The 18,650-nt window shown below is 42.2% G+C and overlaps 1 gene segment (V, D, J or C); it reads left to right on the forward strand.

Moving 5' to 3' along the window:
- Positions 1-16,738: 16,738 nt before the first annotated feature.
- On the forward strand, positions 16,739-17,430 carry LOC128399150 (immunoglobulin heavy variable 4-38-2-like). The segment is given in 2 exon segments: positions 16,739-16,970; positions 17,057-17,430. Coding segments are annotated over 2 exon segments (510 nt in total).
- The last annotated feature ends 1,220 nt before the right edge of the window (positions 17,431-18,650 follow it).

Consider the following 18,650-nt stretch of genomic DNA (forward strand, 5'->3'; position numbering starts at 1 on the left):
ACAACTTCTGCTTAAAAACCTCCAACGAAGGAGAGTCTGATTTATGAAACCTCCTAGTTAAAGTATAATTCTAGCTTTGATCCCCTTTCATATTATAGTCTTAGAACACATCTTCTGGCATCACTGAAGGAAAATTCATAAATCTCTATCCTATCACATATTAACCATCTTGTCACAATACAAGACCTCAGAACTCCCTACCACCACAACCTCCTCCTCCTCCTCGTCTCCCCAAGGGGGCAGTCATGGTGCGAAGAACAGAAAATGCCATTGGCCATGACCGAATTAAATTGGTGCTTGAAGTACAGTTGGTGGTTTCATCTGCAAGGCTAATCATTTCCTCAGACATTTCTTGTGAAGCCACATTTTTGGAGCCCCTTGAGATTTGACTCCCTGAGAGACTTTCTCACAATCTTCTCTTATGTCGCCAGCCCATGGGTAGCAATTCATGAAGGGGGAATTCATGGCCTAATCAGCTAGTGTCTGATTCTGGGTGCCCTATAGCCTGAAGACATCAAAAGAAACATAAATAGTGACTGACCCATGGGCATGGGCATATGACATTTTCTTGTGTGACCCATGAAGATTGTTCTGATTGAAAAGCATACAGTTCACCCCTAGTTTTACCTTTGGGGATGAAAATACTTCTGTTTGCTATTTATGTGTATGAAGCATCCGGTTCATGTAGACCAGGGGTCATCAACTATTCTGGACCCATGGACCTATGTGCCATCCAGAAAAAAATATCTCATGGGCAGCACACAGAAACACCACAGGCAACCACACACCACAAACTATTCTCTTGGCTACAATCAAGTGCTACCTTCACACCTAATTTCAACGGGGGAAGTGGAATATATGGAAAGCAAGGAAGATTGCCACATTGCCACCCTCTGATGTAAACACAGCTTTCCTATTTTCTATTTCAAACATGAGAAGGGCAGCAACAAGATTCTATGAGAATGCCTTGTCATTTTCTCCAATATTCTACCTTAAGACAGTGTACCCATATATAAGCTGTATATCGATAGACCCCATGGTGAAAACCATTGCTGAAACAGCACCAACTGCATACACCACAGCCAACTATTCTGTTGGCTAAAGTGTTTATTTATTGAAGTCTAATTTCAGCTGAAGTGGGGCTGGGAGCTGTGCTTCACAGGGAATGGCTCTGTGTGTAAACAGGTAACCATGGGCAGGCCAGAAACAAGGGACCCTGAGAGGGCCTTGTCTTTTGCTCTGATTCTTTACTTCAAGTCAGGATACCTATAAAAAAAAACCTTTTAAAAATATTTTTGCTTAATGGTTAATCGAAGCTTTCCCTTCTGCTGCTTCACTTGAACGTGCCATTCCGGCACAATTCCTCCCTGCAACAATGTCAAGAAATTGTTCACCAGGATTACATGGCATTTTCAAGAGGACATTCTCCCCTCAGATGTTTGTGTATTCATTTTATCCTTAGAAAGATATATATTTCCACCCTTGTTAAGAAGTACTGAAGTTGTACGTTAACGAGGAAGCAGACTTTTTCAAAGACTAGATATGCTTAGTCAGAGGCTGCCTGAAGTATCTGTTGCTGCTTTTCTCCTGCTGGGTATGCAAATTTTCAGAGAAAGACACGTATTTAGGATGGTCAGACCCCCTCCCTGCACCAGTGACCCTGAATACCTCAGCCCACTTTTCACTCAGCTCTCTAGCATTAGATAAGGAAGATGATACTTTTGCTACAACTTGTTTTATTTTCTGCAGCTCTTAGAGGTAAATTCATCCATTCTCAAATCAAGAAGCATGGGACACTCTGAGTGTAATAACATGCAGCAGTTATGCTAAAATGCCTTTCTTTTTAGGTGCCCAATCTGGAGTCCTGCTGGTTGAGTCTGGAGGGGATGTCAAGAGACCTGGGGAGTCCCTCCACCTCTCCTGCCAAGCCTCCGGGTTCACCTTCAGCAGCTACTACATGGCGTGGGTGAGGCAGGCTCCTGGAAATGGACTGGAATGGGTGGGAGTCATAAATACAGATTCATCTGGCAAAGGCTACTCAGATAAAGTCAAGGGACGGTTCACCATCTCTAGGGACAATTCTAACAGCCTCCTCTATCTGCAAATGAACAACCTGAAACCAGAGGACACGGCTGTGTATTACTGTGCAAGACACACAGTGAGAGGAAGTGACTCTACAGCCAAGCAAAAACCCTCCTTTGCCCACAGACACTCTCTGAGTTTTTTGTCCCCTTTAGCATGCCAGCACTCCCCCACCTGTTTGTTATTTAAGTCTCTGAGGCCAAAGACATGTTTAAGGTCAGGATTTTACATGGCTTCAAGCAGCATCTTGTAGTTTGATTCTTGCTTCTATCCCTCTTTTACATGAATTATGTAACACACAGGATGCTCACTGTTTATATTATTATTATTATTATTATTATTATTATTATTATTATTATTATTATTATTATTTTAAATTAGGGTCATTTTACTGCTCAAAGGAGTGCCTGGCATGCAATGGTCCATGGGGTCATGAAGAGTCGGACATGACTAATCGACTAAACAACAACACTGCTTAAAGAGGATGCCTTTACACGTAAATAGGAAATGTTTCTGAACATGCATATATATGCAGTCATGAGACCATGTTTGGTGACACCCCCCATGTAAACACAGCTTTTATATTTCTCATTTGCCTATTACAAAGACAGGATTCCCCATGCTTTGAGAAGAGGAAGAACAAGGAGCTAGGAGAATGTTGTGTCATGTGCTCTACATTAAGATGGGATTCTTATATATGTGCTTTTTGTGTTGTTGTTGTTTATTTATTTAAAGCCTTTAAGACAGGGTATTCCACAAACATTTCATTTCTTTGCTGAGCTGTGATCTACAGTGTTTCTTCATACTTAATCTAAATTTTCTTCCACTTCATTTGACCCTTTCACAGTGAGGCCAAAGTCTCCTCCACAGCCACTGTGACCAGTCAAGACCGCTGACGTACTTAATGTTTCAACTATTTATTTTTTATTTTAAGTTGTATTTTATTCTTGTGAACCATCCTGAGGTTTTATGATGGAAAGTGATATATAACTATAATAAAATCACCATCACCACCACCATCATCATCATCATCTCTCCAACTTCTCAATGGCTACTCCAAGGAAGAAAGGCGTTGGAGTCCCAAAACATTTCGATGAGTTTCCCCACCCCTGTCCAAAGTTTGATGCTGGTGATGAGGACTCCTTCTTAATTCACCCAGACAACTTCCATGATTCTCCTATATCCTTAGCCACATCCCTTGTGTGCTTAAGACGTCTTGTCAATAAACCCCTCACCAAGCAAAAGGGAGAGGGGTAGGCGGAATTGGCTCAACTTTGTCTCTTTCCTTTGCCTATGAAAGCAAATGGCCTCCTTTCAAATATTTAGAGCACTTTCCTAAATATTTATGCAAAGAAAACTTTTTAATATCTCCCTCCTTGCAGAGGAAGCTATTTTTTTTTTAAGTCTCTTGATGTTTTTTCCGGAGCAGAGATAATAAATAATGGTGTTGCATTAGGGAGGGTGGTGGGCATTCCAGGGGTGGAAGAAGGGTGCACTGGGGTTTGATTTTAAAGATGGTAGCTATAGCTTACATTTTCTTTTATTTACCTAAAAATTCCTCTTCTCCAGGTTGCCAAAGCAGAACTCCCTCCCAGCATTTTTTTCCCCACAAGCTACATTTGAAATTATAATTGCATCACACTAACAGCATCTCTATAGGTGCATGGCGAAGGGAGGCTGAAATGATTATGATGATGATAATCATAATAATAATAAATGACCGTCCCTTGAACTTTCCAACACAACCAGCAGTTTTAAAGGATAAAGGAAGAATCCATCACCAATACAATTATCTCTTCCAAACCTTGCTCCAACACCAATGTCTTTGATTGAATTTTGCATTCCATCTATGCCCCCCTCCATTAGAACTCCACTCTGTGTGCATTTGTCTTTGTGTTTGTGCAGGGGACAAAGAGGAACCAGCAGCAAACCCTGATCACCAAAATGGCTTTTATCTGCCCCATGTGCCTCACGGGGGAGGTCTCATGTAAATGCCACCAGGAAGTTGGGAGTAGTTTCGGATGAAAAGCCCTGAATATAAAATCTTCACTTGCTTCCCAGCCCAGAGTCCCCTCTTTCCTGTATCTCTTGGACATTAAGTAATCAATATTATGGAGTTCTTTTTGCTCTTGTTTTCTTTGTTGGCTTTTTCTAAAGGTAAAGGAAGTTCTGCAATATTAATTTAATTTATGTGGTGATTGGATGATGTCCAATCAATCATTACCCTCTTTTCTCTTTCCAAGGGGTCTCCTCAGACATTCAGCTTGTATCATCTGGGCCAGGAATAGTGAGACCACGAGAGAATCTCAACCTGCTTTGTAAAGTCACAGGTTTCTCCATCTCTACTCAGTCCTATTGGTGGAGTTGGATCCGTCAAGCTCCTGGGAAAGGTCTGGAATGGATTGCATGGATATACCCCTATAATGGAAACACAGCATATGCCCCTTCTCTGAAGAGCCGAGCAAGCATTTCTTCAGATGCCTCAAAGAATGAGTTCTCTCTCCAGCTGAACTCCCTGACAGCTGCAGACTCCGCTGTGTATTTCTGTGCCCGAGATGACACAGTGAGACAAAGCCTATTGGGCCCTGTTCAAAAAGTAGAAGTCCTGCTTCTATCAACAAATACATTGTGAAAGTTTTGACAGAGGAACTCTACATTCCACAGATGATGCGGTACAACATCCAAACTGCCTGCCTCTTCAATCTGTAATGTAATGCAGAAACGATTATACTGATGGAAACCTGAAGAAGTGACACACAATGGAGGTCGACCAATGTGGATCAGTACAGCACTGTACCAAATGACTTTGCTGCAGCATTTTTTTCCTACCACCTAAATTCAATATCCACTTTTGAAAATAGATGATTATTTGTGTTTTGTCTGCTCTTACCTCTGAGTTATGCTTAAGGCTGCTTGCAATAGACCTCAAGAAGAAAAGTAGACTTTTTACAATATTGTGAATTGGCCATTGTGTATTTCTTCATCATCCCATCACCTCTTGGCATGGGCTGAAACCTCTGCAGCACATAGGACATGGGAAACCCGGGTTCAAATACCTACTTGTGCATGAAGTTCACTAGATTACCTTGGGTCAGTCACAGCCTCTCAGTCTGACCTACCTTACTGGGGTATTATGGGAAATATATGAGGAGGGTGATATAATGTATAGCACCTTGAATTTGAGGGAAAAGCTAGAATAAAATGCTGGAAATAAATATTATAGATTCCATGGGAATTGTGTTTATGTGCATACATAACACTTATTCCCAAACACTTACATCTCCATTGTGGTGAGGAAAATAATCAGATATGGAAAACCTATGGTTTGGCAGTTCTGTTCATCAATGGTGTATTCTGTGGTATGTTAAGAGAAGAATTAACTGAAAGAATAATAATTTTAAAAATCAAGATCTAATACTTGAAATGTGTATTTGGTGCAACTACATGTTTGGTGCTGCTTTGCTCTTCCCCATGTCACTAGATGGTATACCCATAAATCTATGCCAAATGTCATTTTGCAAATTAAGCATCTTGTCAGAAACCAAGACTCCTGGAATTATATCCCACCTCTTCCTGTTCCCCACAAGAGGGAAGTGATGGTGTCAAGAACAGAAAATGCCAATGGAAGGAGGTGCGGTCCAGTCAGACAATAGTCAGATCTCCTCTACTGATGCCTTTGTTTTGCTTGTTTTTGTCAAGAATAAAAAAGGACTGCTTGCCAACGCTTGATAACGCTTGACTGATGCAAGTAAATTTCCTGATTCATGTAGGTATTTGTATTTGCCAAGTCACACATTGCGTGGCGATCCCCCCCCCCCAGTTGGAGTAAATAAAGACACAGGACACTTTCCGGCATAGAACTGGAAAGGGTTAACACCAACAGGGGGAGCCCCTGAGATGTACAACCCTAGGCGATCCCTGAGGGGTCATCGCTCGGGAGCGTGCTTTAGGCCCTAGCTTCCATAGGTTTCGGACGAGGCAACGCCCCCCCCCCGAATCCTTTATTGGACTACCCTTAAATATTTGGAGAAGGTGATGGCGCTCCCCCCGACTCATCTGCATAATAATACCCCTACCAATGCCTAACCGCCAAAACTGAATGTGTTGTGACGTCTTGCTACGCAGTAGGCAAATAGCTTTAAATCAATGCCAATTTGCCGAGTGGAAAAACTCCTACCAGGCCCTTTGTGGCAACCAACCGAGTTCCATAGCAAAGTCCGAGGGAAGACCTAGAGGGTGGGTGGGTGGGAAACCGCAGCTGGAACAGGGAAGGAAAAAGGGTGATCTCAGGCTGCGCCATCCTTAAGTGACCCTAGCCCCACCCCTGCAGCCAGCCAATTGGCTGGCCGAGGGGATGACGCGGCCTGAGGATTCCCCAGATGATGGAGGGCGCGAGCCCACAAACACCCCCCCTTATGTCGGGAGTGGCTTTATATTCATATTAATTTGCCAAGTCTCACCGGAGTTGCCCTGCTCTGAAAAAAGCAGATATGTTCATCTCCTCACTATACTCCCCCATAAAAGGATATTTAATTTGAAGCTCCCTGTGTTTCTCTTTTATAGTGTACTTTAGTAAATAAGCATACTATTTATTAAAAAAATACATGCAGCAATAAGCCACCAAAGAGCTGCTTCCTCCATGTCAGTTAGGTGCTAACCCTGCCCCAGTGACAAAACCCTGAATTCCTGGGACCACTTTTCACTAAACCATCTCAAATAATTCAAGAGGGGAAATGATAGTTTTGCTTCAACTTGTTTTCTTTTCAACAGCATTTGGAGGTAAATCCATCTTTTCAATAAAAGAAAACTGCTTCATCTTGAGGCCTTATCCATTTTCTCTCTGATAACTGCCCCCTTTCCCCAGCAAACTGTTCTTTAGTGCTCCATTGGAGCAAACAGCCATTTGTGGTTCCTCCAAATTGCAATTTCTTCTTGTATAACACTAAAGAGGGGGTTTTCTCTTGGAAAGTAGTGAAACCGCTCAGACTTGTGTTTTCTAGGCACAACACTAGCAGAAGTATGGACAAGCGACTTAAAATGCCTTTATTTCCAGGTGCCGAATCGGAAGTTTAAATGGTTGAGTCGGGGGGGGGACACCAAAAACCTGGGGATTACCTCCGCCTCTCCTGTCAACCGTCTGAGTTCACCTTCAGGAGCTCCAACATGTACTGGGTGAGACAGGCTCCTGGGAAGGGCCTGGAATGGGTGGCATTGATAGCTACGGATTCAATGACAAGTTACTACTTGGATGCAGTGAAAGGGTGCTTCACCATCTCCACGGATAATTCAAACAGCCGCTTCTATCTGCAAATGCATAGCCTCAAAGCCGAGGACACGGCAGTGTATTACGGTGTTAGCGACACAGTGGTCGGAAGTGAATCTGAGGTCAAGCCATAACTGTTTCTTGCTTATAGCTAAACTCTGAGTAGGTTCGGTTGCAAGAAAGAAAATAAAATTATTTAGATAATTGAGGCAATAGTCAGATTCCTCAATTTCCATTCTCACAGAGAAAGCTACCGGTATGTGCATACAACATTACAAGTTATAATGCTGGTGATCGATTATTATACCTATGCCAAATCTCTACATCTGTGGCCTGATTTGATCCAAAATACAGCTGTCTTGTAAGTATATTTGGAACATGGCCGTGGGTTGAATGAGGTGCCTGTTTCACACAAGAAAAAAATCTTCCTTCTGCTTCAAGCAAGAGTACAGTAGTTTATAAAGAAGACAAAACATGGTTGACCGCAAGGTCAAATGGCATCTGAGTAACGTATGTTGCCTTGAGTTTTCTACCACAAAAGAGATCAGTTCCTCATCTGCTTCCTTGAAAATGAATATTGTACAGACCCCATGAGAGTTTGCCCCCTCAAGAGACTTCTGCATGATTTTGGAGTCCACTTTCCAACACATTTCTATGATTAAAAGTGATATGTGGATGAAAATTTAGTTTGGATGAGAGGCAGTTGACCAAACAGAACCTGGGAAGCTGAAATCAATGAGAAAATGTTTATTTTAAAGGCAGCAGCTGAAGACCGGTGAGCATGCTTCAACCTAAAAAACTGTGTCCAGTTCTGGGTGCCACAATTAAACAAGGTTATTGACAAGCTGGAAAGCGTGCCAAGGAGGGCGACTATATGCATAGCTCAGTTGGCAGAGCATGAGATTCTTAATCTCAGGGTCATGAGTTTGAGCCCATGTTGGGCAAAAGATTCCTGATTTGGAGGTTGTCAGATTTGATGATTGCTGTGGTCCTTCCAGCTCTACAATTCAGTGGTTCTATAATAGCCAAATAATTATTAAATGGAAAAATAAGACATAATATGAATAAGGCATTTAACTATTATTCTTTATTTAGGTTAAGGTAAATGGACCTCTGACAGTTAAGTTGAGTCACAAACAACTCTGGGGTTGCAGCGCTCATCTCGTTTTACCAGCCGAGGGAGCCAGCGTTTCTCTGCTCCACAGTCAGTTTTTCCAGGTCATGTATCCAGCATGACTAAGCCACTTCTGGCGCCACAGAAAACTGACACCAGGGCAGCACACGGAAACGCCATTTACCTTCCCACCGAAGCAGAACCTATTAATCTACTTGCACTTTTTGGCGTGCTTTCGAACTGCCAGGTTGGCAGGAGCTGGGACCGAGCAATGGAAGCTTATCCCATCGCAGGGATTCGAACCACCGACCTTTTGATTGGCAAGTCCAAAGCTCAGTGGTTTAGGCTGCAGCATCACCTGCATCCCTAATCTTTATTTAGAGAAGCAATAAGAAACTTTTTTTAAGAAATAAAAATTATGCCATGCAAAACTAATATTTTTTAACTGTTTCACAACATTCACCAGTGCAAACTAGCTGTATTCTCTGGTTTGGGCAAGATATTAAAGAACAACCACAATAGAGATTGAATTGATCTACATTTAATGTTTCCCCTTGATCAACTTCTTTGACCAATTTCAAAGTAATTTTGAATGAAATGTACTTTCAGGCACATACTTTAAACCCATTGCCCCTCCCCCCATTATTTATATATTTGATGGTTTCCATCTTTGAAATCATGGAGCCTGTGTGCATGAGGGGGATACATAAGCCCATCAAGGTTAAGAGCTATGCAAATTGTGCAGTATATTTTTGTCAGGTCACCATTTGCTTCCAGTCAGACATTGTCAGATGTCTTTGTTGATACTTTTATCCTCCTGGTTATGTAAATTTCAGAGAGAGCTTCCTCTTTAAAGCAGTCAAACACTCTCCCTATCCCTGCATACTAGGGACCGCATTTTGGTCAAATCTCTCAAAGCATCAGGCAGGCAAAAATGATAGCTTTGCTTCAGCTTGTTTTCTTTCCAGTAGCTTTAGGAGGTAAATTTCTCATACCGGTTATCAAAGGTTGGTTCATTCTGGGTGTTGTTAACATGCAGCAGACTTCTTAAAATGCCTTTCTTTCTAGGTGTCCAATCGGAGGTCCAGCTGGTGGAGTCTGGAGGAGATGTGAAAAGGCCCGGGGAGTTCCTCCGCCTCTCCTGTCGAGCCTCTGGATTCAACTTTGGGGGCTATGGCATGAACTGGGTGAGACAGGTTCCAGGGAAGGGCTTGGAATGGGTGGCCTACATAAGCTACAATTCAGGTGCAATGTATTACTTGGATAAAGTGAAGGGAAGATTCACCATCTCCAGGGACAATTCCAATGGCCTCCTTTATCTGCAAATGAACAGCCTTAAACCCGAGGACACTGCTGTGTATTACTGTGCAAGATACACAGTGAGAGGAAGTGAATCTGAAGCCAGACAAAAACCCTCTTTTTCCAGGTCCCCATTCACACACAGACAGCTAGCTAGTCATGCAGCTGTACACCTGGGAATTTTGCTAGGGAAACTATAATGATTTATTAGTGCTATTATTATGAATTTCTAGGTTGCTTTTTCTTACCCACGGCAATCCAATGAGACTTAAAACCCAAGAGACAACAAACCCCACATAGATACAATATAACCAAGAGTAAAGAGAAATACATTAAAAACACCTCACCCACTTCTAAGAGACCACGGATAGTTAAAGGGCAAAGGCCTCGTTATAGAGGAAAGGATTTGTCTGGTGCCTACAGATGTATAATGATGGTTCCAGGCAATTCTCACTGGGGAGAGCATTCCACAAACAGGGATCCATTTCAGAAAAGGCTCCTTCTCATTTTGCCACCCTCCAGACATCATGAAGGAGGAGGAACATGAAAAAAACGGCCTCAAATTATGATCTTAGGGTCTGGATCAGATCTACAAATATTTATTTTTAAAATGTGACTCAGTTCTCTTTTTCATTTACACTAAGGGCCATCAAACATTCTATAATGGGCTCTACACACACACACACCACAACCAGCTACACACCACAACTTGTTCTATTGGCTACACTAAAGAGCTTATTTGAAACCAAATTTCCATTGGGGAGAGAGGATATCATCAGAAGTGTGTTTGCCCTCTTGGATGGGTGCCATTGTGGGCTGGCATTCCCCTGTGTGCCAGGATCTGACTTGGGATTCCCAGGCAGTAAAGGAAGGCTCTGGCCAAACTTGATGCCTGAGTTATTTGCCCTGTCCACTTGCCTAATAAGTGAATCGGGAGCAAACATGGGCAACCAAGTTAAAGCTCGTTCCTTCAGTATATAATACAGGCCTGTGGCTTGTTCTGCAGCCACTTTTCATTAGATCCCCACCCATCCACTTTGCATATTACTATTGCATGTTGCTCTGCTCCACCGAATTTGGGGCCAGGTTGAAATTTTCACACTTAGCCCTCTGATTTTTGCCCTCCTCATTGTAACTGTCACAACTTTGACAGTTTGGGCATTGGATAGGTATGGTCTTGTTTTGAGGGGAGGTTGTAGCCTTGTTTTGAGGGGGAGGTTATAGCCTCTGCCTTCAAAACAGAGTATCCTGTTAAAGGGATCATGGGGAGATGCTTCTGTCCGGATGCCCAGGCAGGGGTGAGGGGCCACAACACTCCCCAGGGGCAATCCAGTGGGGGAGATACCCCTTGATGTAGGTCAGGGACGCCCTCATTTCTTGTTGTCCCCAAAATACAAGTTCTTTTTGCAGGAAAGGGTGGGGTATACAAAATACTATGCCAAACTTTTGTTGTCAATAAAGTTGTGGCCTGATTTCACCCAAGTATTCGTTGTTGTGTATCTTAATTCTGGTATAGGGGAGGACCAAAGTGTAGGGAGGATGCCTTGACATGCAAACAGGGAATGTTTCTGAATGTGCATATGCACCCAAATAACACCCCCCCCACAATATAAACAAAGCTTTTGTATTTCTCATTCACATCTTACAGATACAGGATTCCCCATGCTGTGAGAAGAACAAGAAGCTATGAGAATGTTATGTCATGTGCTCTACTATTCTACATTAAGACAGGATTCTTATACATATGCTATTCATGTATATTTTTATTTAAAGCCTTTAGTAGAGCGCATTCCACGGACATTTCATTTCTTCATCAATATTTTATTATTATTTTCTTTTCACATTCATTTTACATTTCTTTAGCCCACATATACACTTTTAGCTCTGCCAAGCTTGTGACTTCCCTCCTTACCTTCAGCAGGTATCCCTTGTTTTCTCCAGTCACGTATTTTAGTTTTTTTTTTTTTAAATATTTATTAACATTTTCAAAAAACACACAACAAGAAATAAACGAACCAAAAGAAAAAACAAAACAAAAATACATAGTATTCAAAACTAAACAAAAAATAGAGAAAACACATAAAGTTTCTGATACTTATTATTCTTAACCTTATTTCTCAGACCTCCTCACACCTCCCCTTCTTGTATTCCAATTTAAATTGTCAGTTCAGCAAGTCCTTAACTTATTTCTTTACCTTAACTTAAACATTTATTCTAACATACTATTGTTTTGCTTTACTTCTTTTTTCCATTTCCTCAATTTATTTTTAACAGCCTTATTTTCAATTAATTTAAAAAGAGAGAAAAAAAAAACCAGTTTTACCCTATTAATATCACACATCAATACTTATACCCCATTAATTATTCTTAAACCTTTTTCCTAAAGTCGACCAAAATTTCCCTTCCACGATTTACCCAATTTCCTTACCATTAACAAAATATAAAAAGCAAATTATCCTTATGTACCCTTTGGATTCCCAGCCTCCACCCACCCTTTTCCCGGTTCCAGTCCCCAACCAATATCCATCAGTCTTTATGTTATTAATTTAGCCTGGAGATCTCACGTCCGAGGCCCTTGTATCTCTCTCAGTTCCTTTCTGCCGGTCTCTTTGATAGTCCTTGATGTTAAGCCCCAAGTCTCGGAGGGGCTCCGGCCCAACAGAATCCATGTTGCTTCCAGCCAGTCCTCCATACTTAAAAGCAAAGCCTATGGGGTGCTCCTACTCTTGTTTCAAATTTTTTTCAAATCCAAATGTCCCCAAAGCTCCAGCTTTCACCTTCAACAAATTTGTAATCCTCAGGTCTTCAGATCCCCTCCAAAGGGGATCTCTCCATTTTCCAAACTCCCATTCAGACCAGGCTTTCCACATCCAGTTTTTATTGTCCTTTTTTATCATCATGTCAGGCCTCATATTGTAACTCTCCTTTAACTCCTGCAAATCTCCTGCTCCTCCTTCATTTTCTTCAAAAACAGCATATTGCTCCATCATATCTACACTTTCAGTTTCATTTATTTGTTCAGTTGAACAGGCTTCCTGTTTCAAGCCCTTATCAGGCTCTAAACTGTTGTTTACTGTCCAGTATAGTAGTGATACCTTTGTAGACAAAGCATTGTATTCATCTTGCAAGTTTCCCAAGAGAACGAGTGCTCTGTCCAATTCTGCTTGGAATTTACATGCTCCAACCATTTTTGTGATGTAATGTCCCTATTACCCCTCTAGGGGGATTTTAGATCCTTAATGTTCCTTTCAACTCAAAACCAAAAGTCCAGTTATTTTGTATCAGCCCTCCTTATTTTCAACAAGTTATACCAAGTAAACCAGCAAAAACGGTGGAAACAATGTTCTCTTTTTCCAGCTGACAACTAGCTGACTAACAGCTCCCTTGACAGCTGTCAAAATCTTCAATGCAACAGGCTTTCTCATAGGACGTTCCCGGGTCTCGGGGGGGGTGAAATTTCAGCTCCCAAAATTCTTTTTATCCTCCAGTAAATCTTCTTATAGTGTCAAAACCGTGAAGTCAGGATCTTTAAACAAGAAACAGATTCTCTCGACCTTAGCTGCCCAGTCCTTTGCTTTAAGTTGTTTACAAAGAGGGGGGGGGTGGACTTCCTTTTTAGCCCCTTCCCGCTCATTCCGAATCCAGAATTAAAAAATTTTAAAGTTCCAATCTCCGTATTACTCACGGGTTTATGTTTTGGAGTCCAATCGGTCTTGGAAGAAGTTGGCGCTCTCTGTCAATGGCTTGCGGCTTCACTCCGTAGGCGAGGGAGTACTCTCAGCACCACGCCTCACCCTGCCTCCGTTCCGAAGCCTTTAAAAAGGCTCCGTCGCGGATTGGGGGGGCGCAAATGGTGCCCGCCGAGTCTCTGTGTTCACAGGCATCCGCGCCTGTGATTTTAAGGGTCTCCGCTTCGCCGCAGCGGACAGACCCAGACGCTACGGAGCCGATTCCCTCCGGAGCTCGGAGGGAATCCGCCATTAAACAATGGCGCCAACCCGGAAGTCAGCCACGTATTTTAGTTTTTTGACCTTATATCTATCTTATACATTGTAGGAGTTACTTCAGTCCTGCCAGTGTCTTTAAATTTTTAGTTATCCTTAAAGTGCACAACAATTTTACTTCAACTATCCTGGAATCTCTGATCATCCCGATCCCGAATCCTGCCAGTCAGCTTGGCTAACTTGGCGTAATTCATCATTTTCGTCTGCCACTCCGCAATGTTAGGAATTTCTTGTAATTTCCAATATTGGGCCAGCATATTCCTTGCCACTGCTGTGGTGTACATGAATAGTCTTTGGTCTGATTTCTTAATCTCCTTCCCCATCAAACCCAGCAAAAGAGTTTTGACGAAGTGCAGACATGACTCTAGTCCCTCACTGCCCACAGTCTCTGTTGGTGCTTTTATACTGATGGGTATGTAAATCTTCAGACAGAGCTTCCACTTTAAAGCAGTCAGCGAACCTCCCTTCCCATGCATACATGGGACCACTTCTTGCTTAACTCTCTTAAAGAACCAGACCAGGAAAATGATAGTTTTCCTTCAACTGGTTTTCTTTTCAGCAGCTTGGGGAGGTAAATTCATTCTTCCAGTCGAAGAAAGCTGGTACATTCTGGGTGTTAATGACATGGATCTGGTCTCTCAATATGCCTTTCTTTCTAGGTGTCCAATTGGAGGTCCAGCTGGTTGAGTCTGGGGGAGATGCGAAAAGGCCTGGGGAGTCCCTCCGCCTCTCCTGCCGAGCCTCTGGATTCAACTTTTGGGTTGCTTACATGCACTGGGTGAGACAGGCTCCTGGAAAAGGCCTGGAATGGGTGGCCTACATATATCCTCAATCTAATTACATTTACTACTCGGATAAAGTGAAGGGAAGATTCACTGCCTCCAGGGACAATTCCAACAGCCTCCTCTATCTGCAAATGAACAATCTGAAACCTGAGGACACGGCTATTTATTACTGTGCAAGAGACACAGTGAGAGGAAGTGAATCTGAAGCCAAACAAAAACCCTCCTTTGCCCACAGATGCTCTCTGAGATGGTTCAGCTGCAAGAGACTGAAGAAACATGTAGTTCAAAAGATTTTTTGTTTTTCCCTTTTAGTGTGTCAACCCTCCCAAATCCATTTCTTATTTAAGTCTAAGTGGCCCAAAGACAGTCAGGATTTAACATGGGTTCAAGCAGCATATTGTGGTTTAATTCCTGCTTCTATCCCTCTTTTACATGAATTATATAACACACATGATGCTCTCTGTTCATGTTTTTTTGGAAGTTAGGTATTTTTAGGGCTCACGTGTGTGCTCTTGCCTAGGGTGAGGTCATATGACGTTCTCTTTATGTAGTGCATATACTTTATTTAGTTGTCGTAAAGCATTTTTCATGGCCTCTGGGTGTGGAAATTTCTTCATTGGGAGAAAGGATGGAGTCGGGACACCTTCTCTTCACACACAAGTCTCTGCTTCTCCTTAAGGTTTCCTGCAAAGCAAACATATATGACAATTCAGATATGCATGTGTAACAAGGGATTTTCTTTATGCAGAGAGCCGCCTATCAAAACACACAAATATTGTAAATATATTAGATAGATAGATAGATAGATAGATAGATAGATAGATAGATAGATAATAGATAGATGATACAGATAGATTGATGATAGATAGATGATAGATAGATAGATAGATAGATAGATAGATGATAGATAGATGATAGATGATAGATAGATAGATGATAGATAGATAGATGATAAAAAAGCAGACCTCTTCCATCTCTTGTTTCCCACAAGGGGGCAGTCATGGTGCAAAGATGAGAACACGCCCCATCTGCCAGGACTGAAATAAAATGCTGCTAGAAGTGCGGTTGGTGATTTCATCTGTGAATCAATTACTTTCTCAGATGTTTCCTGGTCAACCAACTTTCTATAACCCCCCTGAGACTGTGAGTCCCTGAGAAACTTTCAAGCAATTATCTCTGTCCTCTCAGCTCATGGGCAAAAGTTTGTGGGGAAGGAATCCATGGCACAATCTTCTTTTCTACAAATATAGATAGCCTATAGATTGAGGGCATGTGTAAACAAAGTATTTGTAGTACAGCAGACCTTCCAACTGTTCTACTTTGAGCAGAACATCCCAGATCTACAGAAACTGCCCTGGTTTCTGTTTAAATGTTCCACTTCCTCAGCCACCACCACAGTCAGGCCAAAGTGTCCCCCACAGCCGCTGTGACAAGTCATGACTGCTGATATTCTCAACGTTTTAACTACTTATTTGTGCTTTTACATTGTATTTTAATTTTGTAAAATGTCCCAAGATTTTATGATGAAGAGTGATATATAACTATAATAAATTAATATTAATATTAATCATCATCATCTCTCTCCAACTTGACAATGGCTACCCCAAGGATGAAAGGCATTAGACTCCCAAAACATTTGGATGAGTTTCCCCACCCCAGTCCAAAGTCAAATGCTCTTGAGGAGGACTCCTTCTTAATTCACCCAGACAACCTCCGCGCTCCTGCTACATCCTGAACCACAACCCTTGTGTGCTTAAGACTTTTTGTCAGTCAACCCTTCCCCAAGCAAAAAGGAGAGGGGTGGGTGGAATTGGTTCAACTTTGTCTCCTTCCTTTGCCTATGAAGGCAAAATGCCTCCTTTCAAATGTATAGGAATATTCTAAATATTTATGCAAATGAAACTTTCCAATATCTCCCTCCTTGCAGAGCAAGCATTTTTAAAAATATTTTTTAAAGGACTTGATGTGATTTCATGAAGCGTATGTAGCCTGAAGCGTATGTAACTCGAGTTACCACTGTATAAAAGAAAGAAAAATCCATCCCCAGTACATTAATGTCTTCCAAACCTTCCCCCAACACTGTCTTTAATTGGATTTTACATTCCATCTATCCCCCCTCCATTAGAACTCCACTCTGTGTGCATTTCCCTGTGAGTGTTTGTGTGTGCAGGGGACAAAGAGGAAGCCAGCAGCAAACCCTGATCCCCCAAACCGCTTTTATCTGCCTCATGTGCCTCACTGGGGAGGTCTCATGTAAATACCACCAGGAAGTTGGGAGTGGTTTCGGATGGAAAGCCCTGAATATAAAATCTTCACTTGCTTCCCAGCCCAGAGTCCCCTCTTTCCTATATCTCTAGCACATTCATTCATCAACATTATGGAGCTCTTGTTGCTCTTGTTTTCTTTGGTGGTGTTTTCTAAAGGTAAGGGAAGTTCTGCAATGTTTATTTAGTTCATGTGACGATTAGATAACGAACAGCCATTCATTGTCATCTTTTCTCTTTCCAAGGGGTCTCCTCAGACATTCAGCTTGTATCATCTGGACCAGGAATAGCGAGACCAGGAGAGAATCTCAACCTGCTTTGTAAAGTCACAGGTTTCTCCATCTCTACTGAGTACTATGAGTGGAGTTGGATCCATCAAGCTCCTGGGAAAGGTCTGGAATGGATTGCAACGATATACCCCTATAGTGGAGGAAAAGCATATGCCCCTTCCATGAAGAGCCGAGCAAGCATTTCTTCAGATGCCTCAAAGAATGAGTTCTCTCTCCAGCTGAACTCCCTGACAGCTGCAGACTCCGCTGTGTATTTCTGTGCCCGAGATGACACAGTGAGACAAAGCCTATTGGGCTCTGTTCAAAAAGTAGAAGTCCTGCTTCTATAAACAAATGCACTGTGAAAGTTTTGACAGAGCAATTCTACATTCCACAGATAATGTTGAAAAACATCCAAACTGCCTGCCTCTTCAATCTATAACTAGGGCAATGCACGAAAATGCCATTTACCTTCCTGCCGGAGCGCTATCTACTTGCACTTTTTGGCGTGCTTTCGAACTGCTAGTTTGGCAGGAGCTGGGACTGAGGAATGGGAGCACACCCCGTAGCAGGGATTCAAACCACTGACCTTTCGATCGGCAAGCCCAAGGCTCAGTGGTTTAGGCCAAAGTATCACCCGCATCCCTAAAACTAATATTTTTTAACTGTTTCACAACATTCACCAGTGCAAACTAGATGTATTCTCTGGTTTGGGCAAGATATTAAAGAACAACAATAGAGATTGGATTGATCTACATTTAATGTTTCCCCTTGATCAACTTCTTTGACCAATTTCAAAGTAATTTTCAATGAAATGTACCTTTAGGCACATACTTCAAACCCCCCCCCCCATTACTTATATATCTGATGGTTTCCATCTTTGAAATCATGGAGCCTGTGTGCATGAGGGGGATACATAAGCCCATCAAGGTTAAGAGCTGTGCAAATTGTACAATGGCAAAGAAGCAGATTTTTGCAAGGTCATCATATGCTTCCAGTCAGACATTGCCAAATGTCTCTGTTGGTGCTTTTATCCTCATGTTTATGTAAATTTCATAGAGAGCTTCCTCTTTAAAGCAGCCAAACACTCTCCCTATCCCTGCATGCCAAGGACCACATTTTGGTCAAATCTCTCAAAGCACCAGGAAGGAAAAATGATAGCTTTGCTTCAGCTTATTTTTAACTTTGGGGGCTATGACATGAATTGGGTGAGACAGGTTCCAGGGAAGGGCCTGGAATGGGTGGCCTACATAAACTTCAATTCAGGCACAATTTCCTACTTGGATAAAGTGAAGGGAAGATTCACCATCTCCAGGGATAATTCCAACAGCCTCCTCTATCTGCAAATGAACAGCCTTAAACCTGAAGACACAGCAGTTTATTTCTGTGCAAGAGGCACAGTGTGAGGAAGTGAATCTGAAGCCAGACAGAAACTCCTTTAATCAAGACAAAGGAGTTGCATTTCCTCCAACATTCCACATCAAAACAGGGACATTATATCAGCTGCAAGAGAACAACGAAACCTGTTAAGATAATTTTCACCGATAGTCTGCCACCTCATTTCCCCTGG

The sequence above is a fragment of the Podarcis raffonei genome, chromosome 13 (genome assembly GCF_027172205.1).
Source record: "Podarcis raffonei isolate rPodRaf1 chromosome 13, rPodRaf1.pri, whole genome shotgun sequence".
Classification (NCBI taxonomy): domain Eukaryota; kingdom Metazoa; phylum Chordata; class Lepidosauria; order Squamata; family Lacertidae; genus Podarcis; species Podarcis raffonei.